The following is a 24,650-nucleotide window of genomic DNA, read 5'->3' on the forward strand; positions in this document are numbered from 1 at the left end:
GTCTCAAAAGATACACAGATAGATAGACAGATAGATAAATAGGGTTGGGGATGCAGTTCAGTGGTAAAGCTCTAATCCCTGAAAGAAAGAAGAAAGAAAGAAAGAAAGAAAGAAAGAAAGAAAGAAAGAAAGAAAGAAAGAAAGAAAGAAAGAGAGAGAGAGAGAAAGAAAGAGAGAGAAATCCAAATTCTTCCAAGATCTAAGGTCCCTAAATTATCTAGTGTCTGCCTCCATCTCTTCTCCTATTCCTTTACTTGCTTCTAGTCACACCAACTACAAATCTAGCCAAGCTCATTTGATCCTCAGGACCCTTGTATTTGCTGTTCCCTCTGCATGAAAGTCTCGCCCCAGATCTTGACCTGGCTCCTTCTCAACCACTGGGTCTCATTCAGCACAAACATTAAGGTTCTCAGAAATGCCTTCCCTGACCACTCATTTAAGTTATGGACTGGTTAGTACCCAAACCTCACACGACAGTTTCTCCTCAATTTACAATGGGGTTATGTTCCAATGAACCCATTTTAGGCTGAAGATATCACAAGTTGCAATTTAGTACAGTACACCTAACCCACCAGACATCATACCTTAGCTTAGCTTAAATGTGCTCAGAACACTTCCATTATTTCACATTCAGGTAATATTATTTAACACAAAGCCTATTTTACAATAAAGTGTTGAATATCTCATATAATTTATTGAAAAGATCAAAACTCAAAAGTATGGTTCTACTGAGAGCGTATCTATTTTGCACCACTGTAAGGTAAAAATATCCTAAATTGAACTTTCATATTAAGTTAGGACTATCAGTATTTTCACATCATTTATCACTATCTGAAATTCGTATTGTTTACTGGCTTTTGTACTGGAACAGGGCAGGGATCTTGCATCTTCTGTTGATACATGGCTGTAATCCCAACACCTAAAACCAAGTTTGTTGCACACTCAAAACGTATTGATTGAAGGAACAAATGAACGAGTGTCTGGAAGACAGAGGGAAATGAAAAATGTATTAAAATCTACGGTAGGTACATGTAACACATGCCTGTAATCGCAACTACTCCAAGTTTGAGGTCAGCCTCGTCAATTTAGCCAGACCCTGTCTCAAACAATCAAAAGGGCTGGGGATGTAGCTTAGTGGTAAGGCACTAGTCTAGTACCTGTGAGGTCCCCTTCAGTTCCTCCCCAACACCTTAAAAAAAAAAAAAAAGTTCATTGAAAGTAACCAGTTCCAGCCCGCAAAGTGGCACAGGCCTGTCATCCCAGAGGCTGAAGCAGGAGGATCATGAGTTCAAAGCCAGTCTCAGCAAAAGTGAGGTGCTAAGCAACTCAGTGAGACCCTGTCTCTAAATAAAATACAAAATAGGGCTGCGGATGTGGCTCAGTGGTTGAGTGCCCCTGAGTTCAATCCCTGCAAAAAAAGAAAAGAAGAAAGGAAGAAAGGAAGAAGGAAGGAAGGAAGAAAAAGAAAGTAACCAGTTCTTGGTCAAAAGCCAGAATCACAAACAATAACCACGTTTGCAAAAGGTTAGGCCTGGGGCGGGAGGAGGCGTGGCGGGAAGGGGGCGTGGCGAGGGCGGAGTCGCGGCGGGGCGGAGTCAGCCGGAAGCGTGGGTGGAGGTCCAGGAAGTGACGCCCCTTGCTGCTCGGGGACTTTTACTGGACCCAGCCGAGTCAGACGCAACTGCCGCGGCTCCCGCGATCTTGACTCTGGGCGATGGAGAACGGAGCAGTGTACAGCCCCACCACTGAAGAGGACCCGGGTCCCGCCAGGGGCGCCCGGAGCGGCCTCGCTGCCTGCTTCTCCCTGGCCCGACTCCCTTGGTATCGGCGGGTTCTCAAAGGCTTGCAGCTGGTGAGTGCGCTGCCGGCGGAGGGCGAGCGGGGCCTGGGGACTGGGGGCTGGCCCGGGGGGCCGATGGCCTGCGGGCGCGGGAGGCTGCCAGGTGGCCACTGCTCAGTCTGGTTGTTCAGGAAGCAGCCGTTTCCACACCCTCAGTTCCTTCCCTCTCCACCTGGCGGAGGGGGCGTTGCCCTCTGCTTCTCCCTGCTGTCGCCGGGGCCATCCTTCATCCCCAAGTCTCTCTCCATTCGGGCTCCGAATGGTTCCACGCGCCCAGGAAAAGCGTCGTGGGAGACCCAAATCAGCCACTTCGACGTCTTTCACTTGCCCTCTGCGGTGGCCTTTCTCTCTCATCCCAGCTGATACTCTCCGTGGACACCCCATTTGCTTGTGACCAGACTACGTAGTACTGCTTATCTTTCTCTGGTTCCTGTGGTTTTCCTGGTGCTAGACCACGGGGGCAAGTTGAACTTGTTGAAGATAGTTGGAAGGCACCGCGCTTGGCACTGAGATGTGTGTGTCTCCAGTAAATTGTCTCCCAAAAGTTGTTATTTATTTATTTAGTACTGGGGAGTGAATTCAGATGCTCTTATTTACTGCTGAGCTACATCCCTAGCCATTTTTACTTTACATGTTTTTTTTGAGACAGGGTCTCGCTAAGTGGCGGAGGCCGATCTCAAACTTGGGATCCCTTTGCCTCAGCCTCTCTAGTTGCTGGAATTATAGGCATTTGCCTCCCTTTCAGGCTCCCAGAAATTTTTGTATTGACTGGAAAATAATTATTTCTGAATGAGCAATGTGTGTGTTCAAGGTAGGAAGTCAAAAGTATATGCAGCTAGCAGAACTAGGAGGTGGGATGCTTTGTTTTACATTGAGTATTTTAGGCAGTTAAAGTGTCATAAATCTATTAGTGAAAATATCAAAGCATCTTTGAAGTTTAAATTATAATTCAGTTAACACTTATATTGAGCTCCCCTGTGCTGTTTCAACCATTAATGGCATTTTTCCTGCACCAGGGCCATTTTGGGAAAAATCAGAATGCTTAGAATGTTTATGGGTTTTGTTTTATTTATTTTTATTTTTAACTGTTCCAAGTAAAAAGAACTCATTGGTTTCCTAGGTGGGGGGGTTATAACGCAGATGACCAGAATTTAAATTCTTAGAACTCAGATGACCTACTTTTGTTGAATAGAAAAACAGCAGTTAGGAAACTGGCAGGGCTTCTTCCCCACCCACCCCCAGTGCCTCTGTGTGTTTGTGTCTTTGTCTCTGTGTGTCTGTCTGTGCCCCCCTTCCTTCTTCCTCTGACTGGGGATTGAACCCAGGAGTGCTCTACAACTTAGCTACATTCCCCAGCCCTTTTTATTTTTTATTTTGAGATAGGCTCTTACTATGTTACCTAAGCAGAGTGTGGACTTAAGCATTCTCTTCTGGCACTGCTTTTATAAAGAACCAAAATAAACTATCTGTGGATGATTAGGAAATCACTTGAAGACAAGTGATAATGTTGCTCTATGGAACTCAAGATGTTGTGATCCTGTTTCTCTGGCCTCCCTTTAGGTAGTTCCACAGGGCCACTTTTAAGTTCTTACCAGGTATTAGAGGCTCCCTTTTGCCACTGTTCCTTTTCATTAGGTGTTCCTGCTGCCTAGAAGTGCTTCCTCCTGCTCTTTCTCTTATCTGCTCTCATGGGATTTTTAAATATTATCTATGCTTCTCTGCAGTAGAGCATAAATGTTTCTATGTGAATGGAACTCTTCAGAAGAGGATTGATACTCATCTGAAGCATTCTTGCTGCTCAAAAGAAATAATGTGTATTAATTTGCTGCCTGTTAAATCTTTTTCATTTGCCTTTATTAATCAGAACTGGCAGAACTAAAGTAGAATTTCTCATTACCTTATTACAGTTTAGTAAACTAATATCCCATATCTTCAGAATAGAACACAACTTGAAATTTTGCTGGTGGTAGACTTTTTACTTGGATGAGAGAAGAGTAGGTTAGTTTGCCTTGAAAGTGTTGTTAGACTATTCCTGTTTGTTCTCCATTGTTCATAAGGAGAAATGAGGAAAGGTAAAAACTAATACCTTTTCATGAATTCATTTATTTGTTTATGGGGAACTTGTAATATTACAGAATGCTTTCTTTAGTATGGGGTGTTAAAAATATTGTTTCATTATTGCCTTTCACTTTGATGGTTGTTTTCTTGTTCTTGCTTTGTCTGTTTCAGTAATGTTTTATTTCTTCATAATTGCAGTGTATTACAGGAGTTACCCAGAAAGTCCCAGGGAAGTTATAGATGGAGTCAGTAGAAATTGTCACCTAGCCTGGGGCAGTAGACAAGATCTTCTTTGCCTTCACTCAAACTCTGCCTTTAGATTGTCTTATTTTGATGATTTATTAAAAAAAAAGAAAAGAAAGAAATGCAGAGCTCCCATAAGGAAACAGTATAATGGAGAAGCCCATAATCAGAAGAGGAAGTACAGTATTTTTAAAAGGAAACTTCAAAATGATGTCCATTTATGTATTTGAGTACATTTTTCTGGACCCATAAATCTTATCAGTTTTTGAAAGACCCCAAGAGAGAAAGGAAGCCTATTCTAAAATTAAAAACTAGACATTGTGTACTTGGGAAATGCTTACATTGGGGTGCTAGGGATGTTGAGTTCGATTACCTCTGAGATTCTTTGCACATTTAAGATTTCTTCAAATCTCTTAGCCTCCATGGAGTTTTCTGTTACAGAACTGAGCTCTGAAGGGCAGAGAGTGGAGCCTACACACATGTAGGAGGAGATTAGAGATAAAAGAGCATACCTTTTCTATCTTTTGGAGTCATATAACTAGCTATGTTTGTCATTCAGATATGACCTGAATTTTGTCAAAGGATTATCCAAAGCATAAGCATCCTCTAACTGCCACACACCCTTCCAGAGATAATTAGAAATTCATTGAGATATCAAGGTGAGGAGTTACTGGAATCTTAAATTTATGCATACATTTGTTCTTATGCTCATATTTTGTGAGTTTTTTATTTTACTTTTTGAGGGAGTTGTTTTTATTTTTTAGGGGAGAATCGACTTTGGCAACCTACTTACTTGCTAATTAACTGGTGCAGTGACCTAAATATGTATAATTTTCTCTCTTCAACAAGCTCCACATTGTGTCTGTGGTACCAGTTGAACATCCTGATGGCTGCACAGTACTGGGATTATAGTCATTCTTCAGGCAAGCAATTTGTCTTAGGATTCACCAGTAATTTCAGCTTATTAAATTATAATATAATGTTATTCTGTCAGTACCAAGAAGCAAATCACTCACAAGCAATTTCTTATATTGATGTTCTTTTCATTATTGAAATGTGAAAATTGATATGTATTAAATTGGAATACTCTGTTTTTACCTTGAGGAAGATCTATAATGTCAGCAATTATCTCATTAAGCTTTTGTAAGTAAATATTTCTTAAGGCAAGAGAGACCTGACAGTATTTTTATTGGAACCTTACAAGTTTTTAGTAACATGTTTGTTAATTCATAAATTTATAGAATTTTATACATGATGTCTTATGATTAATGAAAAACATTCAAAAGTTCTTTTTAAGCCAGGCCAGTAGTACACGCTTTTAATCCCAGTGGCTTGGGAGGTTGAGACAGGAGGATTGCAAATTCAAAGCCAGCTTCAGCAAAAGCAAAGTGCTAAGCAACTCAGTGAGACCCTGTCTCTAAATAAAATACAAAATAGGAATGGGAATGTGGCTCAGTGGTGAGTTCAATCCCTGATATCGCCACCCCCTCCCCCCCAAAAAAAAATTTTTAGAAAAAAATTTTTAGTAGTTAAATATAAATGATAGGAGCTGAGGTTGTAGCTCAGTAGTAGAGTGTTTGCCTAGCATGTGTAAAGCCCTGGGTTCGATCCTCAGCACCACATAAAAATAAAAAATAAAATACAGGTATTATATCCATCTATAACTAAAATAATTTTAAAGATAAATGATAGAGAATTAGTGTTAAACATAATAACAGAGTTTTAAGGAAGATTCAGTTTCAGAAAAGATGGTGAAATTGAAATGGAGATATAGAGTAGTCATTTTCTGAATGTTTAAATCACCAGAGCTGTGTTAATACCATCTTTTAGTCAGTGAGTGAAACTTCCCAAATGACTAGTCAATTTTTTTTTTTTTTGGTGGGGGGGTATTGGGAATTGAACCCAGGGCTAATTTACCACTGAGCTATATCCCTAGTCCTTTTTATTTTTTATTTAGAGATAGAGTCTCCCTATATTGTTTAGGGCCTACTAAATTGCTGAAGCTGGCCTCAAACTTGCAGTCCTCTTGCCTCAGCCTCCTGAATTGCTAGGATTATTGTTGTGTGCCACCACACTTGGCCAATTGTTTTTAATATAAGATTTAATAGCAAAAAAGGAAATATAAAGCTGGTGGTAGTAACTTCAAAACCCAGTCTTACAGGGTTGGGCATATAGCTGCAATGGTAAAGCGCTTGCCTAGCCTGCTTGAGGCCACATGTTCAATCCCCAGCACTGCAAAAAGCAAAAAACCCAATCTTCCAGAGAAAACCTGTGAAAACATACATTATCATAAAATAAACTTTATAGATTTTTTTTTTTTTTTTGTAGGGGAGGCAGTAGGGGACAAGTATAAAGTGAGAGCCAAGGGTTCTTGTCTGTGCCTGGCTAACACAGAAGCTTGGTTTCATCTGTAAATTTGAGGTTGAGGGACTATATGTTCTCCAGAGGCCCTCCCAACTCTAAGAGCTTGATAATTCTTATATTTATATTTGTGTAAAATTTTATCATTAAAAGGTACTACATTGGGCATAATTGTTAGATTCCTAATTTAATATTCACTCAGCATTATGATTTCATGCTATTAGGAGCAAGACTGTATACCATGAAATAGCAATTAAACCTTTTTACTTATGGGTTATGTTCATCATTAACTACTTTTTTTTCATCATTAACTTCTTGCCTATATGAGTGATGTTATCTGTCTTCTTGTCCTTGACAATTGATATTTAATGCTATTGACCAACTATTTCTTGAAATTATTCTTTCTCTAAACCATTACACTTTCTTCTTCATTTTTTAATACAAAAGGGACCACTTATTCAAAAAATCAACTAAAAATATGATTAAAATAAAAATAATCCACATCCTAACCCCTCACACTCACAGGCATCACTATTTGATTAACAGTGTGGAGGATGTTTACTTGCTATGTAAGTTTTCCTAAGTTTTTGTTTTATTTTGAACACTTCTTGACTTGCTTATCCTGTGCTAGTTGCTCTTTTCCTTCCTATTCTTTTTTTTTTGGCAGTGCTGTATTCCCCCCTACTCTTTTTTTTTTCTTAAAATTTTTTTTAGTTGTTGATGGACCTTTATTTTATTCACTTATTTATATGTGGTGCTGAGAATCAAACCACACATGTTAGGCATGTGCTTTACCACTGAGCCACAACTCCAGCCCTCCCTCCTACTCTTGAACTGTCAAGTTCCTTCAGGCCCCACCCAGTGCCCTCCTGTCCTGTCTACTAACCTACAAAACCAGGCAGGTGTTCCCTGGTTCCTGTAAAGGGTAGTTCTTCCCTGGTGCCTTCATCCATATTCCCTTGCACAGTCATAACACGACCGCACCCAACGTGTCTTCACCATTTTCCTCATCATCCACATCCAGTTAGGTCAGTTGCCTTATTAGCCTTTTGGATTTACCATGCAAATTCTTGCCTTCATGAATCTGTTCTTTTTTATTCTCTAACCTGGAATATCCTCTTCCTGTTCACATTCTGTGTCTCTCAATCTTGGTTTTGAGTCCTTCTCCTGCTATTCTGAACTCACATATAATGAATGCCCAATTATGTCACATAAAACATTGTTTTCTTATTATTTCTTATACATTGATTTTGTCACTCCATCATTTCATCTTCATGTATATGTTACAATATTGGATACATAATCCTCATTCACACTTTGTACAGGAAACTGAATAGTGCTATGGTGATTCTAAAGGAAGATTAATGGTAGCAGCTGCCTTAGCCTCCTGAGCTGTTGGCATTACAGGGGTGGGTGCACTACCCTGCCTGGCACCTGCCCCCTTCCCCCCCTTTTTTTTTTTTTACCAAGAGTAGATAAGAACTGTATATCCTGGTAAGATTTTATTATCATGTAGCCTTCACAGATGAGTGGTCCTGATAATCTAATTTTTACAATAAGAATGATTCAAAAGCAACTGTTGGGGTTGGGGCTGGGGCTCAGTGGCAGAGTGCTTGCCTAGCATGTGTGAGGCACTAGATTCGATCCTTAGCACTGCATATAAAAATAAGCAAATAAAGGCATGCTGTCCATCAAATAAATAAATAAATGCAACTATTCTTGAACAATTACTATTTTAGGCTGGTATCTTCTAATAGTTAACTTTTAAACACCTGAGTCATATTTTGCAAATTTCTCATAAACTTTTTTTTTTTCCTTGTACTGGGGATTGAACCCAAGGGCACTTAACCACTGAGCCATATCCTCAATTCTTTTTTATATTTTTTTCAAACTTAGAGACAGGGTCTTGCTAAGTTGCTGAGGCTGGTTTTGAACTCACAATCCTCCTGCCTCAGTCTTCCCAGCCACTGAGATTACAGGCATGTGCCACCACTCCCAATTTAAACTCTTAAAACTTGGAAAAAAGTTAACATAGAGGCAAGAATAAAGCAAATAAAACATTAGACATTTAAAATATTGTTATACTATAGACCTGTAAAAATCCATTGTAATTATATATAGAGGAGACTAAGGCAATAACCTTCATAATGATCTGGAGTTTACCTTGTGCCATTTGATTTTTTTTTCTTTTGATACTGAGTTTGAGCCCAGGGCCCTTTACCACTGAGCTATATCCTCAGTCCCTTTTTTATTTTTTATTTTGAGACATGTTCTCACTAAATTGCTTAAGGTCTCACTCAATTTCCCAGGCTGATTGCTGGGATTACAGGTATGTGCCACTGTGTATCCTTGTTTGTCACTTTAAATCCTGTTGTGTGATAACTGAGAATGCCTTACTGTCCAAGGAAGTTGTTTGCGATGTGTGGAACTATTTCATGCCTTGCTAATAATTTACAGTAAATTCGAACAATGAGAGCTATTTGTGTCCTCATATAAGTTCTTTTTAGTTGTGGGGATATATAAATTTTATATTGCCAGTAAAGGGGGGGAGGATCCTGTGGAGGCTTACATACTAATTTAGGTTTGACCTCTTTTTTTATTTTCAATTTTTATTTTGAAACACTTATACATTCATAAGAAATTACAAAATAAATTTAGAGAGGCCCCATGTACTTGTTTATGTGTGGGTATGAATGTGTATGGGGGTGTTCTGTGCTATGTTGTCACATGTATAGCTTCCCATAGTCATCAACCTAGTCGAGATGCAAAACTGGTCATCACAGGGCTTCTTCCAGGCTATCCTGTAATAGCCATACCTTCCCCCTTTTCTTGGCCACCACTAATTTATTCTGCCTCTCGATAATTTTTATTGTTTAAAGAATGTTATGTAAATAGTGTGTATAACCTTTTGAGACTAGATTTTTTTTTTTTTACTTTGCATTATTCTCTGGAGATACATCAGGTCATTTTGTATATTGTTCCTTTTTATTAATAATGGATTTACCACAGTTTAACTATTGACAACATCTGGATTGGTTCTAGTTTGGTGCTATTGTGAATAAAATTGTCATGAAAATTCATGTAGTGGTTTTTGCACAAACAAATTTTCATTTCTCTAGAATAAATGCCCAAGAGTACAGTTGGCTGGGTTGTAAGAGATTCATGGATAGTTTTTGAAGAAATGGCTAAACTGTTTTTCAGAGTGGCTGCACCATTGACTTCTTTTTAATGAAAATGTAAGATAAGATGTTTATTATGTACTGTGAAATGTATCTGTTGATTTTTGGTAGCAATCTTATTGCCATTAGTATATCTGGTTGTTTCTGCAGGCCTCACTGAAGTCAGGTGGCATTTCCCTTTAGCCTTTGACTTGGGTGAGCCCAGTCAAATGCTCAACTCTGATGAGTCTTTTTGATGGTTTTGGCACTCAGAAAGAAACGCCCTCAGCTTCCACAAAACCCACATAAACTGCCCAAGTGAACTTCTCTTTACTTTCTTCCCTCCAGTTTCTTGAGGATTGGCCCTGATGTGAGCCCTGAATCCTATCTCTAAAGAATTTCTTCATTACCCTTATTTACTTATTTTTAAAAAAATTTAGTTATAGTTGGACACAATGCCTTTATTTGTTTGTTTGTTTGTTTGGTGCTGAGGATGGAACCCAGCACCTTGCTTATGCTAGGCAAGTACTCTACTGCTGAGCCACAACCCTAGCCTCCTTTCTTATTTTTTGATACTGGGGATTGAACCCAGGGATGCTTAACCTCTGAGCCATATCCCCATCCTTTTTATATTTTGAGACAAGGCTTTGCTTGAGTTGCTTAGGGCCTCACTAAGTTGCTGAGACTGGCTTTGAACTTTGAATCTTCCTGCCTCAGCCTTCCAAGCTGGCTGGGATTATAGGCATGCACTATCAAGCCTAGTTTCACTACCTGTTCAGACTCGTATAATTGTTTTCTTAAGCATTAAAATATGCACAGTGTGCTCCCTCCCATCTTGAAAATTCTCTTCCTTTTGACCTCATCCATTGAATCCCTATCTGGCCACTCTTTCCCAGCCATACTTCTTGACTGCAGTCTCTATTCCACTGCCTTGTCTTCTGTTTACTTCCTAATATACCATGCTACAATCTAGCTTCTTTATTTGGCTAGACTTCCTAACTGGGATTTCCTTGCTGATGTCACCAGCAACCTTCTGGTACTCATTCTAATGAAGGTGTTTCAGTGTTGTTCTCTCTTGGACTCTAAGTAGCTTTTAGTGCTCATGATTACTGTCTGTGGAAATACTTTTTTCTTGCCTGCTGTCTCTTGGGCTGCTGCTTCTAGTTCTTGTTGGGGTCTCCCCTTTGCAACTCCCTTAAATCTTGAGATTCCTCAGGGTTCTGCATAAGGCCATCTTCCCTCATTCTGGGTGATCTCATTCTTTCGCTTGGCTGCCTCCACATCTTGATCTGCATCTGGACCTTTCCTCTGAGTTTCCAGATGCATATATCCATTTGCTTCCAAACTATATCTCCACCTAACTCTTACAGACTTCCCCAGTCATAACACATTTAAAACGGAATTCTTTCCCCAGCACCTTTGCCTCTTAAAAAGAAAAACCCTGGGGCTGGGGATGTGGCTCAAGCGGTAGCGCGCTCGCCTAGCATGCGTGCGGCCCGGGTTCGATCCTCAGCACCACATGCCAGCAGGGATGTTGTGTCCGCCGAGAACTAAGAAAAAATAAATGAATGTTAAAATTCTCTCTCTCTCTCTGTCCCCCCCCACCTCTCACTCTCTCTTTAAAAAAAAAAAAAAAAAAAAAAAAAAAAAAAAAAAAAAAAAAAAAGAAAAACCCTGATTCTTTCTGCAGGGAGGTACCAGAGTGTTAATACCACAATCCAACAGTGGGAGTGCCATTAAAATCCACCTGCACTTAATTGAGTTACTGGGTCAGTCAGAATTACCCATTCTCCCTTCACTGTGCCAGGCATTCCAGCCCCACGATTGTTACCCAGTCTTAGTGAATAAATGTGCCTTTTTTAATATTTATTTTTTAGTTGTACATAAAACCCTTTATTTTATTTATTTTTATGTGATGCTGAGTATTGAACCCAGACTTTGCACGTGCTAATCGAGCGCTCTACTGCTGAGTCACAACTCCAGCCCATAAACATGCTGTTTTATTTTAACTAAAAATAATGTGTACATATGTATCATCTTGTGCCTACTTTTTATACACATACATACATACATATATATATATATATATGTGTGTGTGTGTGTGTGTGTATACATACACACATACACACACAATTTTTATTTTTTGGCACTGGGAATCAAACCCAGAGGTACTTAACCACTGAGCCACATCCTTAGCCCTATTAAATATTTTATTTAGAGTTGTTTAGGGCCTCACTAAGTTGCTGAGGTTGGATTTGAACTCTCAATCCTCTCGCCTCAGCCTCCTGAGCTGCTGGGATTACAGGTGTGCACCACTGTGCCTGTCATTTTCTTCACGTTATTTGCACTCACCCTGTCTGAAAAGGACTTCTATTGCATCCCTCAGTGATTAGCCGCTTTTCTCCATTACTGCTACTTCTGGTCACCATGTTCTCTGATTTCCTACTTCAGTTTCCCAGCTGGATGTCTGCTCCGAGTTTTGCACTAGCTCCAGTCCCTTCTCCGTGGAGCTAGCAAGAACCACTGAAAGTACAAACTTGATCATTTTACCCTTTTGCTATAAACCCCATAAAATCCAGATCCCTTAAACTACTTGATAAGGAAACTTATATCTGGTTTCTGCTTATGTCTCTAGTCTCATAATTTTGTTCTGTCATTTCCTTCTCTCAAACTACACTGTAGTTATGTTGACAGGCTTTCGCAGTTCATTTGGGGTGGTGAGATATGTGTGTGAGTTGGTGGGGGCAGCGCCATGCTTTCTCATCTCTATGTCTTTATGTAGTGTTCCTCTGCCAGGAACTTCAGTTCCTATCTTTTACCCAGAATTGAACTTATTTTTTCCTGAATCCCTTCCTGTGTGTTTTTATAAAAACAACATCCTGATTTCCTTGTTCTAACATTTAGCTCGGTGTAGTTAATTGCCTGTATTACCTTTAAGACAATTAGGCCATAAGTTCTGTATAGATGAGGTTCACTCAGTAATCTTGTTTACCATAGTCTCTATAAATACTTGAGTAAACAGATGGTATTTTTTGACTAGCAGTGGGCTCTCTGAAAAACAAGTAGAATGTTTTGCTTTTTTTGTAGTTGCTGTCTCTGCTGGCATTCATCTGTGAAGAAGTTGTATCACAATGCACATTGTGTGGAGGACTTTACTTTTTTGAATTTGTAAGCTGCAGTGCCTTCCTTCTGAGTCTCCTTCTGCTGATTGTGTATTGTACTCCAGTGTATGACAGAGTTGATAACACAAAAGTAAAATCATCGGTAAGTGTGAAAAAATAAAATCTCTGTATTAAGAGCTTAGCTGTTTTGATCTTGGTTTTATTGTTTAAAGTAGGTATGCTTTTAAAACTCAGTACCATGAAAAGACACTGTGTGGGGCTGAGGGTGTGGCTCAGTGATAGAGTGCTTGCCTAGTATGCATGAGGCACTGGATTTGATCCTCAAAACCACATAAATGTAAAATGAAGATTATTGTGTCCACCTAAAACTTAAAAAATAACTATTTAAAAAAAAAATTAAAGACAAGACCCTATGCATTATTCCAACTCCCTGTCTCTAAAGCAACTCAATTTTTCCTGCCAAGGGAATGTTAGTGAAAGTGGGATTAGAGGGATTAGAATGACAGTGACAAACATTGCCAGTATTTTATAGTTATTGGTGGTTTAATCTAATTTACAGTAGACTTTTTTTTTTGGTACCAGGGATTGAGCCCAGGTGTGCTTAACCACTGAGCCACATCCCCAGCCCTTTTTGTTTATTATTTGGAGTCAGGGTCTCTAAGTTGTTTAGAGCTTCGCTAAATTGCTGATGCTGGCTTTGAACTCATGATCCTCCTGCCTCAGCTTCCCGAGTTGCTGGGATTATAGGCATGCGCCACCACATCTGGCAGCCTTTTTTTTAAAAAAAAAAACAAACTAGATTTGTCACTCTTTATTTTCCACATTTCAGAGTGTCACTCATTTGTTTACAGTTATGAATTGTGTGCCTGTTATGTTCCAGACATATGCTAACATTGGAGATAGAGTTATGAACTAATTTATTTCTTGGGCTTTTAAATAAAGTAAAATTTTATTTAAAACTGTCATTCTAATGTATAATCCTGTTTATATTTTGCTTTCATTTTATTATGAAGAAAATTGTAAGTGAATTTAAGAATGAGTTTGTTAGGTGGGTGTTGTGACACACGCCTGTAATCCCAGTGATTTAGGAGGCTGAAGCACCAGGTTCACAGGTTTGAGGCCAGCTTGGGCAATTTAATGAGACTCTGTCTCAACATGTAGCTCTGTGGTAGAGCACCCCTGAGTTTAATCTCTAGTACGATAGAGAAATTACCCTTACAATAAAATTATAGTGGGAAAGTCTTGTTTTCCAATATTAGAAGTGCTTAACTTTCTAGCTAGTCTACTAATCCTTTGTTTTTATTTGAGTATAGTTTGGATTTGTGGGATGACAGATGAAATAGTTTACAGAAAGTACTGAATTTAAGAAAGAAATCATTGATAAATTTATTTCTTCAGTATGTTTGGGTTTGTGAAGAATTGTGCATGTCAGGGTTGAGGTATAAAAGGATATATATCTCTGAGGATAAAGATAGAAATTATGGTATATTTTAAATTATTAAGGCCAAGAGATAATGGTGTAAAAAGAAAGCAGCAAGATTCTATTGTTTTAAATTAATGAGAAGCAAGCACAGGGTCATGTATTGGTTATCTTAAGATATTTACCTTTTTTTTTTCCTTTTTTGTTTTGCAGTGCTGGGGTTTTGTATACCCTTTATATAAAGAAATTTTATGCTTTAGGAATCTGTTACCTTTTTTAAAATTTTTTTTTCTCTTTTTGTAGTTGTAGATGGACCACATGCCTTTATTTTATGTTTATTTTTATGTGGTGCTGTGGATTGAGCCCCGTGCTTACACATGGTAGGCAAGTGTTCTGCCATTGAGCTACAGCCCCAGCCCAGGAATTCATTACCTTTTTAAAAAAAAATTAAGTTAAAAAATTAGAAAAAGTTGATGTCAAACAGTTAAATATAACTTTGAATCAAGTTTTTGATTAACCCATACTTAACAGTTCTTGGTATGACCAATATATGACTGTACTATAATCATGTCCAGCACTTGACGTGCTATGATTTAGAATTCTTCTATTTGATGCTCCATTTTTATGTTGAGGATATTTAGGTTCAGAGTGGTTAAGTAACTGTCTAAAGTTAACACAGCTAGAGTGAAGTGAATTTGAACTCAGGGAAAGCCCTCATGTTGTATATTCTCTCATGTGATCTAGGCAGAATCCTATTAGAACCAAAGTCCTGATAACTTCAGGGCTGTCATGGCAAATGCCATCACTGTAGGAATCTCTGTATAACAATGGCAACAGACCCACTTTTAAATGAAATACATATTAAGAAAAATTTCGGACAAAACCTTAGGATTTTTAATTGTATTTATTATAATTAATTGTATTAATTATATTATTTAAAAAGTTTTTATAATTGTAGATGGATAGCATGTCTTTATTTTTTCATTTTTATGTGGTGCTAAGGATTGAACCCCATTTCTCACACATGCTAGGCAAGTTCTCTGCCAGTGGGCTTTGGCCCCAGCCCTAATTGTATTCTTTTTTATTTTTTTAGTTATAGTTGGATTCAAAACCTTTATTTTATTTATTTATTTTTATGTGGTGCTGAGGATTGAACCCAGGGCCTTGCACGTGCTAGGCGAGCTCTCTACTGCTGAGCCACAACCCCAGCCCCTAATTGTATTCTTACAATTAAGAATTTCCTTTGAAAATTCTTCTTTTTCACAGAAAAGTATGCCTTTGGAGTGACTATCATATTACCAGTTTTCCTCTCTGTCAAGCACTGTTTTCAGTTGGCAAGTGAGAGCTTTCCTAGGCAATGCCATAAAGAGCACTTTGCAACCCATGAAGCACCTCATGGTTCTAAGCGGTGTTATGATGAGATATGGAAGCTCTTAGGTGGAAGATAAGCTCATCACGCACACTTATTTTGGATTACCCACTTGGAACAGTTAAGGATAATATGTTATTCCAAAAAGCTCCAGTGTCTAAAACACTATTGACATAAATCTAATTAATGATAGATGGTTCTTTTGATTTTTCTCTTTTCCAGAGTGTTATTGAAGTACTTTGAGAGATGTCATTCTAGCATAGAATACTTTAAAAGGAAGGAATTTTTTTTTTCTTCTGGAAATGAAATGAAATTGCAACAAATTCTTGGATTGTGATAATTCTTTTTGGAGGAACTTTCTAATAAAGGATTATTTTGGGGGGACTTTCTGTTAAAAGATTATCTTTTGGGGGGACTTTCTATTAAAAGATTATCTGTACTCTTTCAGTATGAGCAGTTCAAAGTATGGGTGGTGTTTTGAATGCCAGGCTTATTGGAAAGTTATAAGTTAGGGTATGTAAATTGGGTCATGTCAAGAAAAAAGTAAGTCATTCAGGTTTTTGAAAATTAAAATTTAGGAACTTTGTTTTTATGAATCTAATTATGTTGTCTTCCTTATGTGTTTTATATTTATGCATAGGATTTTTACATTACATTGGGAACAGGATGTGTATTTTTGTTGGCATCTATCATTTTTGTTTCTACCCATGACAGAACCTCAGCTGAAATTGCTGCAATTGTAAGTATTTAGTATTTTTTAACTTTGCTTTTTTTTTGTTTCCTTAAAAATATAGAAGTTTGAGAAAATACTTGACAGGTTTTACAATATGTGAGAGTAATTTGTCCTTTATTTTTAATGTAATTTTAAATAGAAGATCTAAAATTAAATAAACATTATAGCTCTAAAAACTTAGAATTTAATAGTCTTGTTAAAAAAAATTCCATCTACTCCACATATGAATATATTATGCTAATGGAAGTGATAAAATTGACTTTATCATATTTTACCTCTCTTTAGTTCTTCAGAAGCGTAAATGAATTGGGGGGCTAAGGCAGGAGGATTGCAAGTCTGAGGTCAGCCTTAGACCTTGTCTCAAAATACGAAATAAAAAAGGACTGTGGGTGTAGCCCAGTGGTAGAGTACTCCTGGGTTAAATCCCTAGTATCACAAAAAATAATCAAAATTAAAATTAAAAAAAACATAACTACATTCCAGATGCTGTTCTAGGTGTATAAAAATACTCAGGAGAAATGACTCAAAGGTTCAGCCTAATAAACGAAATAGAAAGGGAAACAAATTGTGACAGAATATGTTAAATGAACCAATAGAAGTTTGTCTAGACAGTAGTCTTCAGTGAACTATGCCTGTACTTAAAATTTTAGCAAAACTTTCTGAGGAGTACTAGTTAGGAATAGTTTTTGAGGAAATCAATTACCTGGATTTTAACCTTCACATATAATTTTTCTTAAAACTAATATGTATAAGAATTCACCTCTGGAAGAGACTAGCCAGTTCTTTTCTACCTTCCCTTCTACAGTTACCATCCCCACTCCAAAAGAAAAATGTACTTGTCCCCAGTGTTACTATGGTACATTACCCTGAGTTGTAAAACAAGCAAAAGAAAATAAAAAACCTTTGTGAACAACAAAGGGATGATTGAAAATGAAAGATCTAGTATTGTTTTTTTTTTTTTTGGTATTGGGAATTGAACCCAGGGATGCTTAACTACTGAACCACATCCCCAGCCCTTTTTTATATTTTATTATTATAATTGTTTTAAGACAGGGTCTCACTAAATTGCCTAGGGCTTCTCTAAGTTTCTGAAGCTGGCTTTGAACTTATGATCCTCCTGCCTCAGCCTTCCAAGCTGCTGGGATTACAGGCAGGTATCACTGCAGCTGACAAGGTTCAGTTTTTATCTGAAATCATTGGGAGTAGGTTTGTTTTAAGAATTCAGAATATTCTGGATTTTAGAAAGTAAATGCTCCTCCTGTACTATGTTACCCTTTAGAGGGCCTAGTACAGCACTCTATAATCCAACGTTAGTATTTCTGAAGCAAAATGTGAATATTTACAATAAAAGGAGTAAGAAAGACTGTGAATAATCTTATTATGTGTCAGTTTTGAGTCAAATGAATCCTGAAAGCTTTGAGTTTTTGTAGCTTTTGGGGTTTCAGAATTGCAAATCAAGGATCACGGACCTGCACTGGTACCAGTGTTATGCATGTGGGATAATACATCCTTTTGCAAGCCATCTATTTTCTAGTTAGTACTTTGTTTTTAATGAAATTGAAGTTGCAATTAGTAGTTGTCAGCTAATAGATCATTAAAACCACTTTTTATGACAGAACAGTAGAAGAGGATTTCAAATAATTGTATGGCTATATCTACCTATTCATGTGATCATAATTTCTTAGCTCTTTACACCTATAAAAACAAAACAGATAAAATTATTGTTGAACCTTGACTCATTCTAGCAATGAATAATATCTATCCAAGGATACACAAATCATTTGGAGAGAAAAACCAAAGTTTTAATAGGGTCTTATGGTTAATTTTAGTTTGTATACATATTGTTATTGCAGAGGAGTGTGATAGGGTGATTAATAATATACTTATAAGTATAAAAATATATTATCGGCTGAGGTTGTGGTTCAGTGGTGGAGTACTCGCCTAGCAAGTGTGAGGCCCTGGGTTCGATCCTAAGCACCACATAAAAATAAATAAATAAAACAAAGGTATTGTGTCCAACTAAAACTAAAAAATAAATATTTTATATATATATATATATATATATATATATATATATAAAATCATAAAATTCTGTGGGGTAAGTGAAATGAAGTTGAATACTTGAGTTCTAAGGGAATATAAAAAAAGCATGACATAAAATCCTCAGCTGTTAAAAAAAATTTGTTTTTTATTTAGATAATGCATTAGAATGTTACAGTAGTTAGATTTCACTGGGCATATTTAATAGTGACTCATGGTTTAAAAAGTCAGTATTTATAGTAAACTGAAGTTACCTTTTGCAATTATTTTGGGGAGGGGGTTACTGAGGATTGAACCCAGGGATGCTTTACCACTGAACTACATCTCCAGCTCTTTTTGATTTCTTTCAAGGCAGGGTCTGGTTCAGTTAACTGAGACTGGCCTTGAACTTGCGATTCTCCTGCCTCAGCTTCCTAAGTCATTAAGATTATAGGTGTGTGTGACTACTCCTGGCCCTTCTGCAACTATTCAAGTTATGAATAGACTTAAATGAGTGAGAGAGACATTATAAATAAAAAAGGGAACTATGTGAACAAAGGAGCTGGCAGATCACTTGTCTGGATTACATAATACAGAGGCCCCCCTGTGGACTAGAGCTTTCTGAGGTGGTCAGAGATAGTTTGACAGACAAGGGGACATCTTTTATGCATTTGAAATATTCAAAGTTTCCTAAGCAAGTAAGGTAATAGATGTTATCAAATAAAAATAAAGACTTCAGAGTGAGAAAGACTTGGGTTTGAGGGTTGGGTTGGGTTGATAATCTTTTTTTTTTGTACTGGGAATTGAAAATAGGGGGCTTAACCATTGAGCTACATCCCCAGCCCCCCCGCTTTTTTTTTGAGACTGGGTCTTGCTAAGTTGTTTAGGGTCTCACTAAGTTTTTGAGACTGGCCTCAAACACAAGAGTCTCCTGCTTCAGCCTCCCGAGTTGCTGGGATTGCAGGCTTGCGCCACCATGCCTGGCTTTGATAAATAGATTTAGGTTGAATATGTTGGATATATCCAGGTGAATTAATTTGGAGTTTAATAATTTGCTATATGATGAAATGGGACAGAATGCATATTCATTTTTTAAAAAAAATTTTAGTTATACGTGGACACAATTCCTTTATTTATTTTTTATTTTTATGTGGTGCTGTGGATAGAACCCAGTGCCTCACATGTTTGAGGCATTCACTCTGCACTGAGCCACAATCCTAGCCCAGAATGCATATTCTTTGGAGTGGAGAGGGGTTGAGGATGTTGAGGGTCAGGAGACAGCAACATATAGTTAACAGAATGTTAAGAATTAATGAGGTGGAATGTTAGGGTTGCAGGAGACATTAACCATCACCCAGTGCAATTTCTCTTTTACTTTTTGGCCCCTGTTTCCATAAGGGTTTTGCTAGGGAAGAAGCGAAATTTGAGCATGGTCTGACTCTTGACAGAATTCTCAGAATGTTTGATCATATGTTAGAAGAGTACAATGAGGAAGTAATTTTAAGGAAGAGGAAGTAGGTAGTGGCATCATGTGTTGTCATTTTACGATGGGACAATTAACTGTAAGTTAGATAATTTAATCTCATATCTTCAAAATGCAATTTGTTTTAATATTAATTACTCTATCCATTTTTAACCTAGGTTGAGTTGTCTACTGACATATTTCCCTAATCATGAATGTGGGTTAGTCTAAACACTGTTAATAATCCTCTATTTTGTATCATTTTATGAGTTCCTGTTTTTCCTCTACCCACCTTAGTTTCATAGATTGTTGCCCCACCCATATACATACATATATAAGATATGCATTTGAATTTTGTGGGACTTTATCTAATAGCTCTTATTCTGGAAATTCTTCTTTTGTAACTTCTTTCCTTTTTTGTTCCTTTTTTTTTTTTTTGGTACCTGGGATTGATTGAACCAAGGGCACTTAACCACTGAATCATATCCCCAGCCCTTTTTATGTTTTGTTTAGAGGCAGGGTCTCACTGAGTTACTTAGACTTTTGCTAAATTGCTGATGCTGGCTTTGAACTCATGATCCTCCTGTCAGCCTCCCAAGCTGCTGGGATTACAGTTGTGCACCACCATGCCTGGCTTCTTTCCATTTTTTGATAGCTTTAAAAAGTTATTTTATCATTAAAAAGTAGTAGGTATAAGGAAAAAAAAGATAAAATTGATAAATCATCTTGCTTGTATGAAGCACTCTCAGAATCATGTGGGAAATGTGAAATCGCATTCCACAAGTTCTTATTATAACCTTTTCTCCTTTTTTCTCCTCAGGCGTTTGGATTTCTAGCAAGTTTTATGTTTCTGTTTGACTTTGGTGCTATGCTTTTTGAAAAGCTACAGGAGTCCCAGCTGAGAAAACCTGAGAATACCACTCGAGCAGAAGCCCTCACTGAACCCCTTAATGCCTAAAGACTCTGGGGAGCAGGTGTTACACAAGATGGTGACTCTTGGTGGTGATGCCTGAGCTCTGGCAGAAGGTCCTGTAAAATTTGTGTAATTGCTTAAACCACTTCTTTGGAGAATTGGAGGAATAGCAGGAAGGCAGGTTTATCAATATTAGGCTGTGTGTTAGTCACCACAGTCTAGAGTACAGGGGTTTTTTTAAAATTTTTAATTGTTAAAAAACAAAACAAAACTTAAAACTTGTGTTATGGAGTTTGTCTTTTTTTTTGAGGAGAAGGACCGTTGTTTAAATCACACAGCTCAACTGAGGATAAATGATTCTGTCTTTCTGTTACAGGGCTTTCTCTTATTTGTCTTAGCTTCCAAATTATGCTTTATAGCTGTATAAACAGCATGATTATATTCATTTATTTAGAAATTGTTTCATTCTTAAATTAATTTGCTTAGATATTAGTATTTTTATTAGATTATGTTCTGTTAATGGAAATTTAATGTATATTTTAAGAGACCAATATTTTAAATGTTGGTCTAGGTTTTTTCTTTACTATGTAATACTTGGCTTTACTGTATTTCACTTAGCCTTAAAATTATATGGTAACATTTTAGGATAATTATTAACTCTTTCTGAGACCTTTGTATAGCTTAATATAAAATATCTGGGAGCTGTTGGTATTTTATGTGTAAAAGCAGCAGCAACCTCATGTTTAAACTGCACTTTGTTGAGATCAGGTTTAAAAAAATGATTGTTATATAACACAGAAAAATTGAAGAAACTGATATTATACCTAAGGACCAAAGAAAAGAAAGGTAGATTTTTTACTTAGTACAATAATTATAAAAACAGGCTTCAACCACTTCCCATGTATGTGAAGAACTGAATTTATACTATGAGTTAGAAAAAAGGGCTGTTACCCTGTTGGCATGTGATCATTTCTATTTAATGCAGCTCTGTGGGTCCTTTTTAGATCACTTTGAGCAAGTCTTCTTTTTAAAACCCCAGCCTTTGATTTTTCATCTGTTTGAGATGCTTCCTTTTCTGTCTCATCACAATGGTCCACATGCTGCTTCATCATCTGACAGAGGTAGGCCTCTTCCTTTTTAGTTTTCTTTAGGTGTGAAAGTGTGTAGCAGGAGCCTTAGGATCCTCGTTCCCACAAGAAGAAGATATCTTAAGAAAGTGAATGTCAAGGAACTTGAACAGGTGAATACTGTCGATGATGTAAGGGAGTAGTCAAACCATTCTCAAGAAATTTCAGTTCTGATAATTTGAAAGAATTGTCTTTTGCTCGCTGTCTTATAGTCACACACACAGGGCACTTGAGATAGGACTTTGTTGAGATCAGTCCTTTCTGCCCAAGTCATACAGAGTAGACCTTTCTTGTTCCCGACCAGAGACTCCAGTATTAAGGTCATGAACCCAGAAGTCACATCCTTTTGTATTTTGGTGAAGGATTCCTCGGCTAGGTTTTCTCTCTACAGCAGTGGAATCATGTTTCCAGTGATTCGGTTAATGACCACATTCTTTTTAGTTTCTCAGCTGCCATTTGAATGTTGTAGATAGGTTTTAGTTGCATGTACATGGCTATTGTGGTTCTCAAAAATTGGTCAGACTGGGCAGATATAGCCTCTGCTCTGTGTTACAAGGTCGGTTTCTTATTCATCTGTATCCTATTTTAGATGCTAGTGTTAGTGATGATGTCACTACTACTTGGGAGATAATGAAATCAGTCATGGATTCTGTTTTTATTGGGTATGTCATCTAAAAGAGGAGAAATAGCTGGGTCTTAGGTCCAAGAATGATGACTGATTTAAAGAAAAAAAATTTATGGTAGGCAGTTGTAGAATTTCAGATCATGCTGTGTACTCTTGTCATTTTAAATGTCATGTATACCCATATAGAATTCACAGCAAATTGACTGGGCTACCTCAGTTTTACCACCTGTGTTAGTCATTTTTCTGTTGCTATAACAAAATACCCAAGAAAATAAACTGAAAAAGAAGAAATGGTTATTTGAGATTACAGTTTTGGAGGTTTCAGTCCATGTTCAGTTGACCCTGTTGCTTTGGGGTCTCTGGTGAGGCAGAACATCGCATTGAGGAATGTATGACAGAACAAGCTGCTCACCTTATGGCAGCTGGGAAGCAAAAAGGAAAAAAGAGAGCAGGAAAGACAGAAGTCCTATAGTCCCCTTCAAGGGCACCCCCCTCCCCCCAAAAAATCTCCCATTAGGCCCAACCTCTAAAATTTCCAGCACTTCTTAAATAGTGCCATTCTGGAGAACAAGCCAGCAATGCCTGAGCCTTTGGGGAACATTCTAGGTATAAAATAAGGCACCAACCATGCTTTGGGCTTAGTTAGAATTGACAGACTTATTCCCAGTTGTCTTCACTCATTCAGCATGTCGGGATTGATTGTAAACTCTGCTTATTCTGAAGTTTTACCTCCATTGTTTCATTGGTGCAGAAGCGGGCTTCTTAGTAAGCCACTTAATCTTTTCTTTTTCAGAAAGATAATTTGTATTTTTGGCCACTCTTAGAATCTTCTTTCACATTATTTTTTTTTTTTTAATGGAACCCATTATTAGTTAGCTTCTCTTGCCTGGAAGGAAACGAGTAAAAAGATCATGGTAGTAAATAAGTTCAAGGAGAACTTGGGACCAGAAATTGCTGATATGTATAGAAAAGGGCAACCTCAGTAAATTCAAATTTAAAATAATTTTATATTAACAGCTATAGCAAATTTAATTTGCATTTTATAAAAACTGTTTAAAATGGTTTTTAAGAATTATAAGGGAAAGGTACTTATAGTACAAAAATTTTGTAATTATTAAACTTAAATTATGCTTTATTTGGGAACTGGGAAATGTATTTTTACATTGTTTATAGCCAATCATTTTTGTATTTGTCAATGTAAATCCTGTGGGTCTTTTTTATCTCTCTCAATGTCAAATTTTATAGTCTTCTTTTTAAATAAATCCATTTAATTAAAATGTTCACACCTTTGTAGTTGTTCATTATAGGAGCATGATAGTTTGTTGAACGGTTTCTCCCTAGTTGTGGGAGTTGGCTCAAACCTTGTTGAGTACCTGTGTAGAATACTAGAGTGTGCACTATCCAGGGGCAAGAGGTGAGGCTAGGAAAGAAGCCAGTCCATTTCCTATACCTGAACTGTTCCTCTTGATGAAAGTTAAAATACACATTTAAACATTTTTAGGGATGAAAAGTTATAAAATAGTGTTACAGACTAAATGCCTTTACAGAAGCAAATTTGGACCTTATATCACATTTGTAGATGTGGCTAACAGTGCTTAAAAAAACAGGCATATTCTGTCTGTGACTGTTTAACAATTGGGAAAGTACAAAGGAAAAGTAGGGTGGTTCTGGTTAAATCTTCAGCTATTTGTATAGTTTGCAAAATTCCTGCCTCCAGTCTGTATGAGAATAACAAGGTCTTTATAGTCATCAAGAATTCGCTGGAATTCATACATTCTTCAAAGTTTATTGTTTGGTTTTGATAAAGAGCATTTTATCAATGTGCTGTAAGCTTCAAGGAGCAGAAAATATAATTAAATGTGTCTTAAATGGTAAGAAAAACTTCACAAGAAAGTTGGGTAGGTCTTGGTGGTGCAGACCTGTAAGTAGCCTGTAGGCTCAGCTACCTACACAGGAGGGACAGGTAGGAGGATCACTTGAGCACAGGAGTTTGAGACCAGCCTTGTAAATTCAGTATTTCAGCTGTGTCATCATGGACCCAAGTCCTTTTCTGTGATTTTCTGACCATCCATCTTGTGTTGTGAGTTTTGTCCTTAAAGTTGAACCTTGGGGGAGGAGGGCAGTGCTGGGGGTTGAACTCGGGACTTTGCAAACGCTAAGTGTTCTGTTACTGAGCTACATCCCCTACCACCACCCATTT

General features: G+C 37.4%; 1 protein-coding gene across 1 annotated transcript; it reads left to right on the top strand.

The window, feature by feature from the left end:
* The first annotated feature begins 1,593 nt into the window (after positions 1-1,593).
* Positions 1,594-23,733, top strand: Cmtm6 (CKLF like MARVEL transmembrane domain containing 6). The gene is made up of 4 exons (XM_005317315.5): positions 1,594-1,852; positions 12,748-12,924; positions 16,212-16,310; positions 20,606-23,733. The coding sequence occupies exons 1-4, from the start codon at positions 1,715-1,717 to the stop codon at positions 20,741-20,743; spliced, it is 552 nt and encodes a 183-aa protein (XP_005317372.1). The 5' UTR covers positions 1,594-1,714; the 3' UTR covers positions 20,744-23,733.
* The last annotated feature ends 917 nt before the right edge of the window (positions 23,734-24,650 follow it).

Source organism: Ictidomys tridecemlineatus, chromosome 2, assembly GCF_052094955.1.
Source record: "Ictidomys tridecemlineatus isolate mIctTri1 chromosome 2, mIctTri1.hap1, whole genome shotgun sequence".
Classification (NCBI taxonomy): Eukaryota; Metazoa; Chordata; class Mammalia; order Rodentia; family Sciuridae; genus Ictidomys; species Ictidomys tridecemlineatus.

Coding starts and splice junctions, on each gene's coding strand:
- Cmtm6 (XM_005317315.5), top strand. CDS start 1,715: ATGGAGAACGGAGCAGTGTACAGCCCCACCACTGAAGAGGACCCGGGT. Junction 1,853..12,747: donor TTCTCAAAGGCTTGCAGCTG/GTGAGTGCGCTG, acceptor CTTTTTTTGTAG/TTGCTGTCTCTGCTGGCATT. Junction 12,925..16,211: donor ACACAAAAGTAAAATCATCG/GTAAGTGTGAAA, acceptor ATTTATGCATAG/GATTTTTACATTACATTGGG.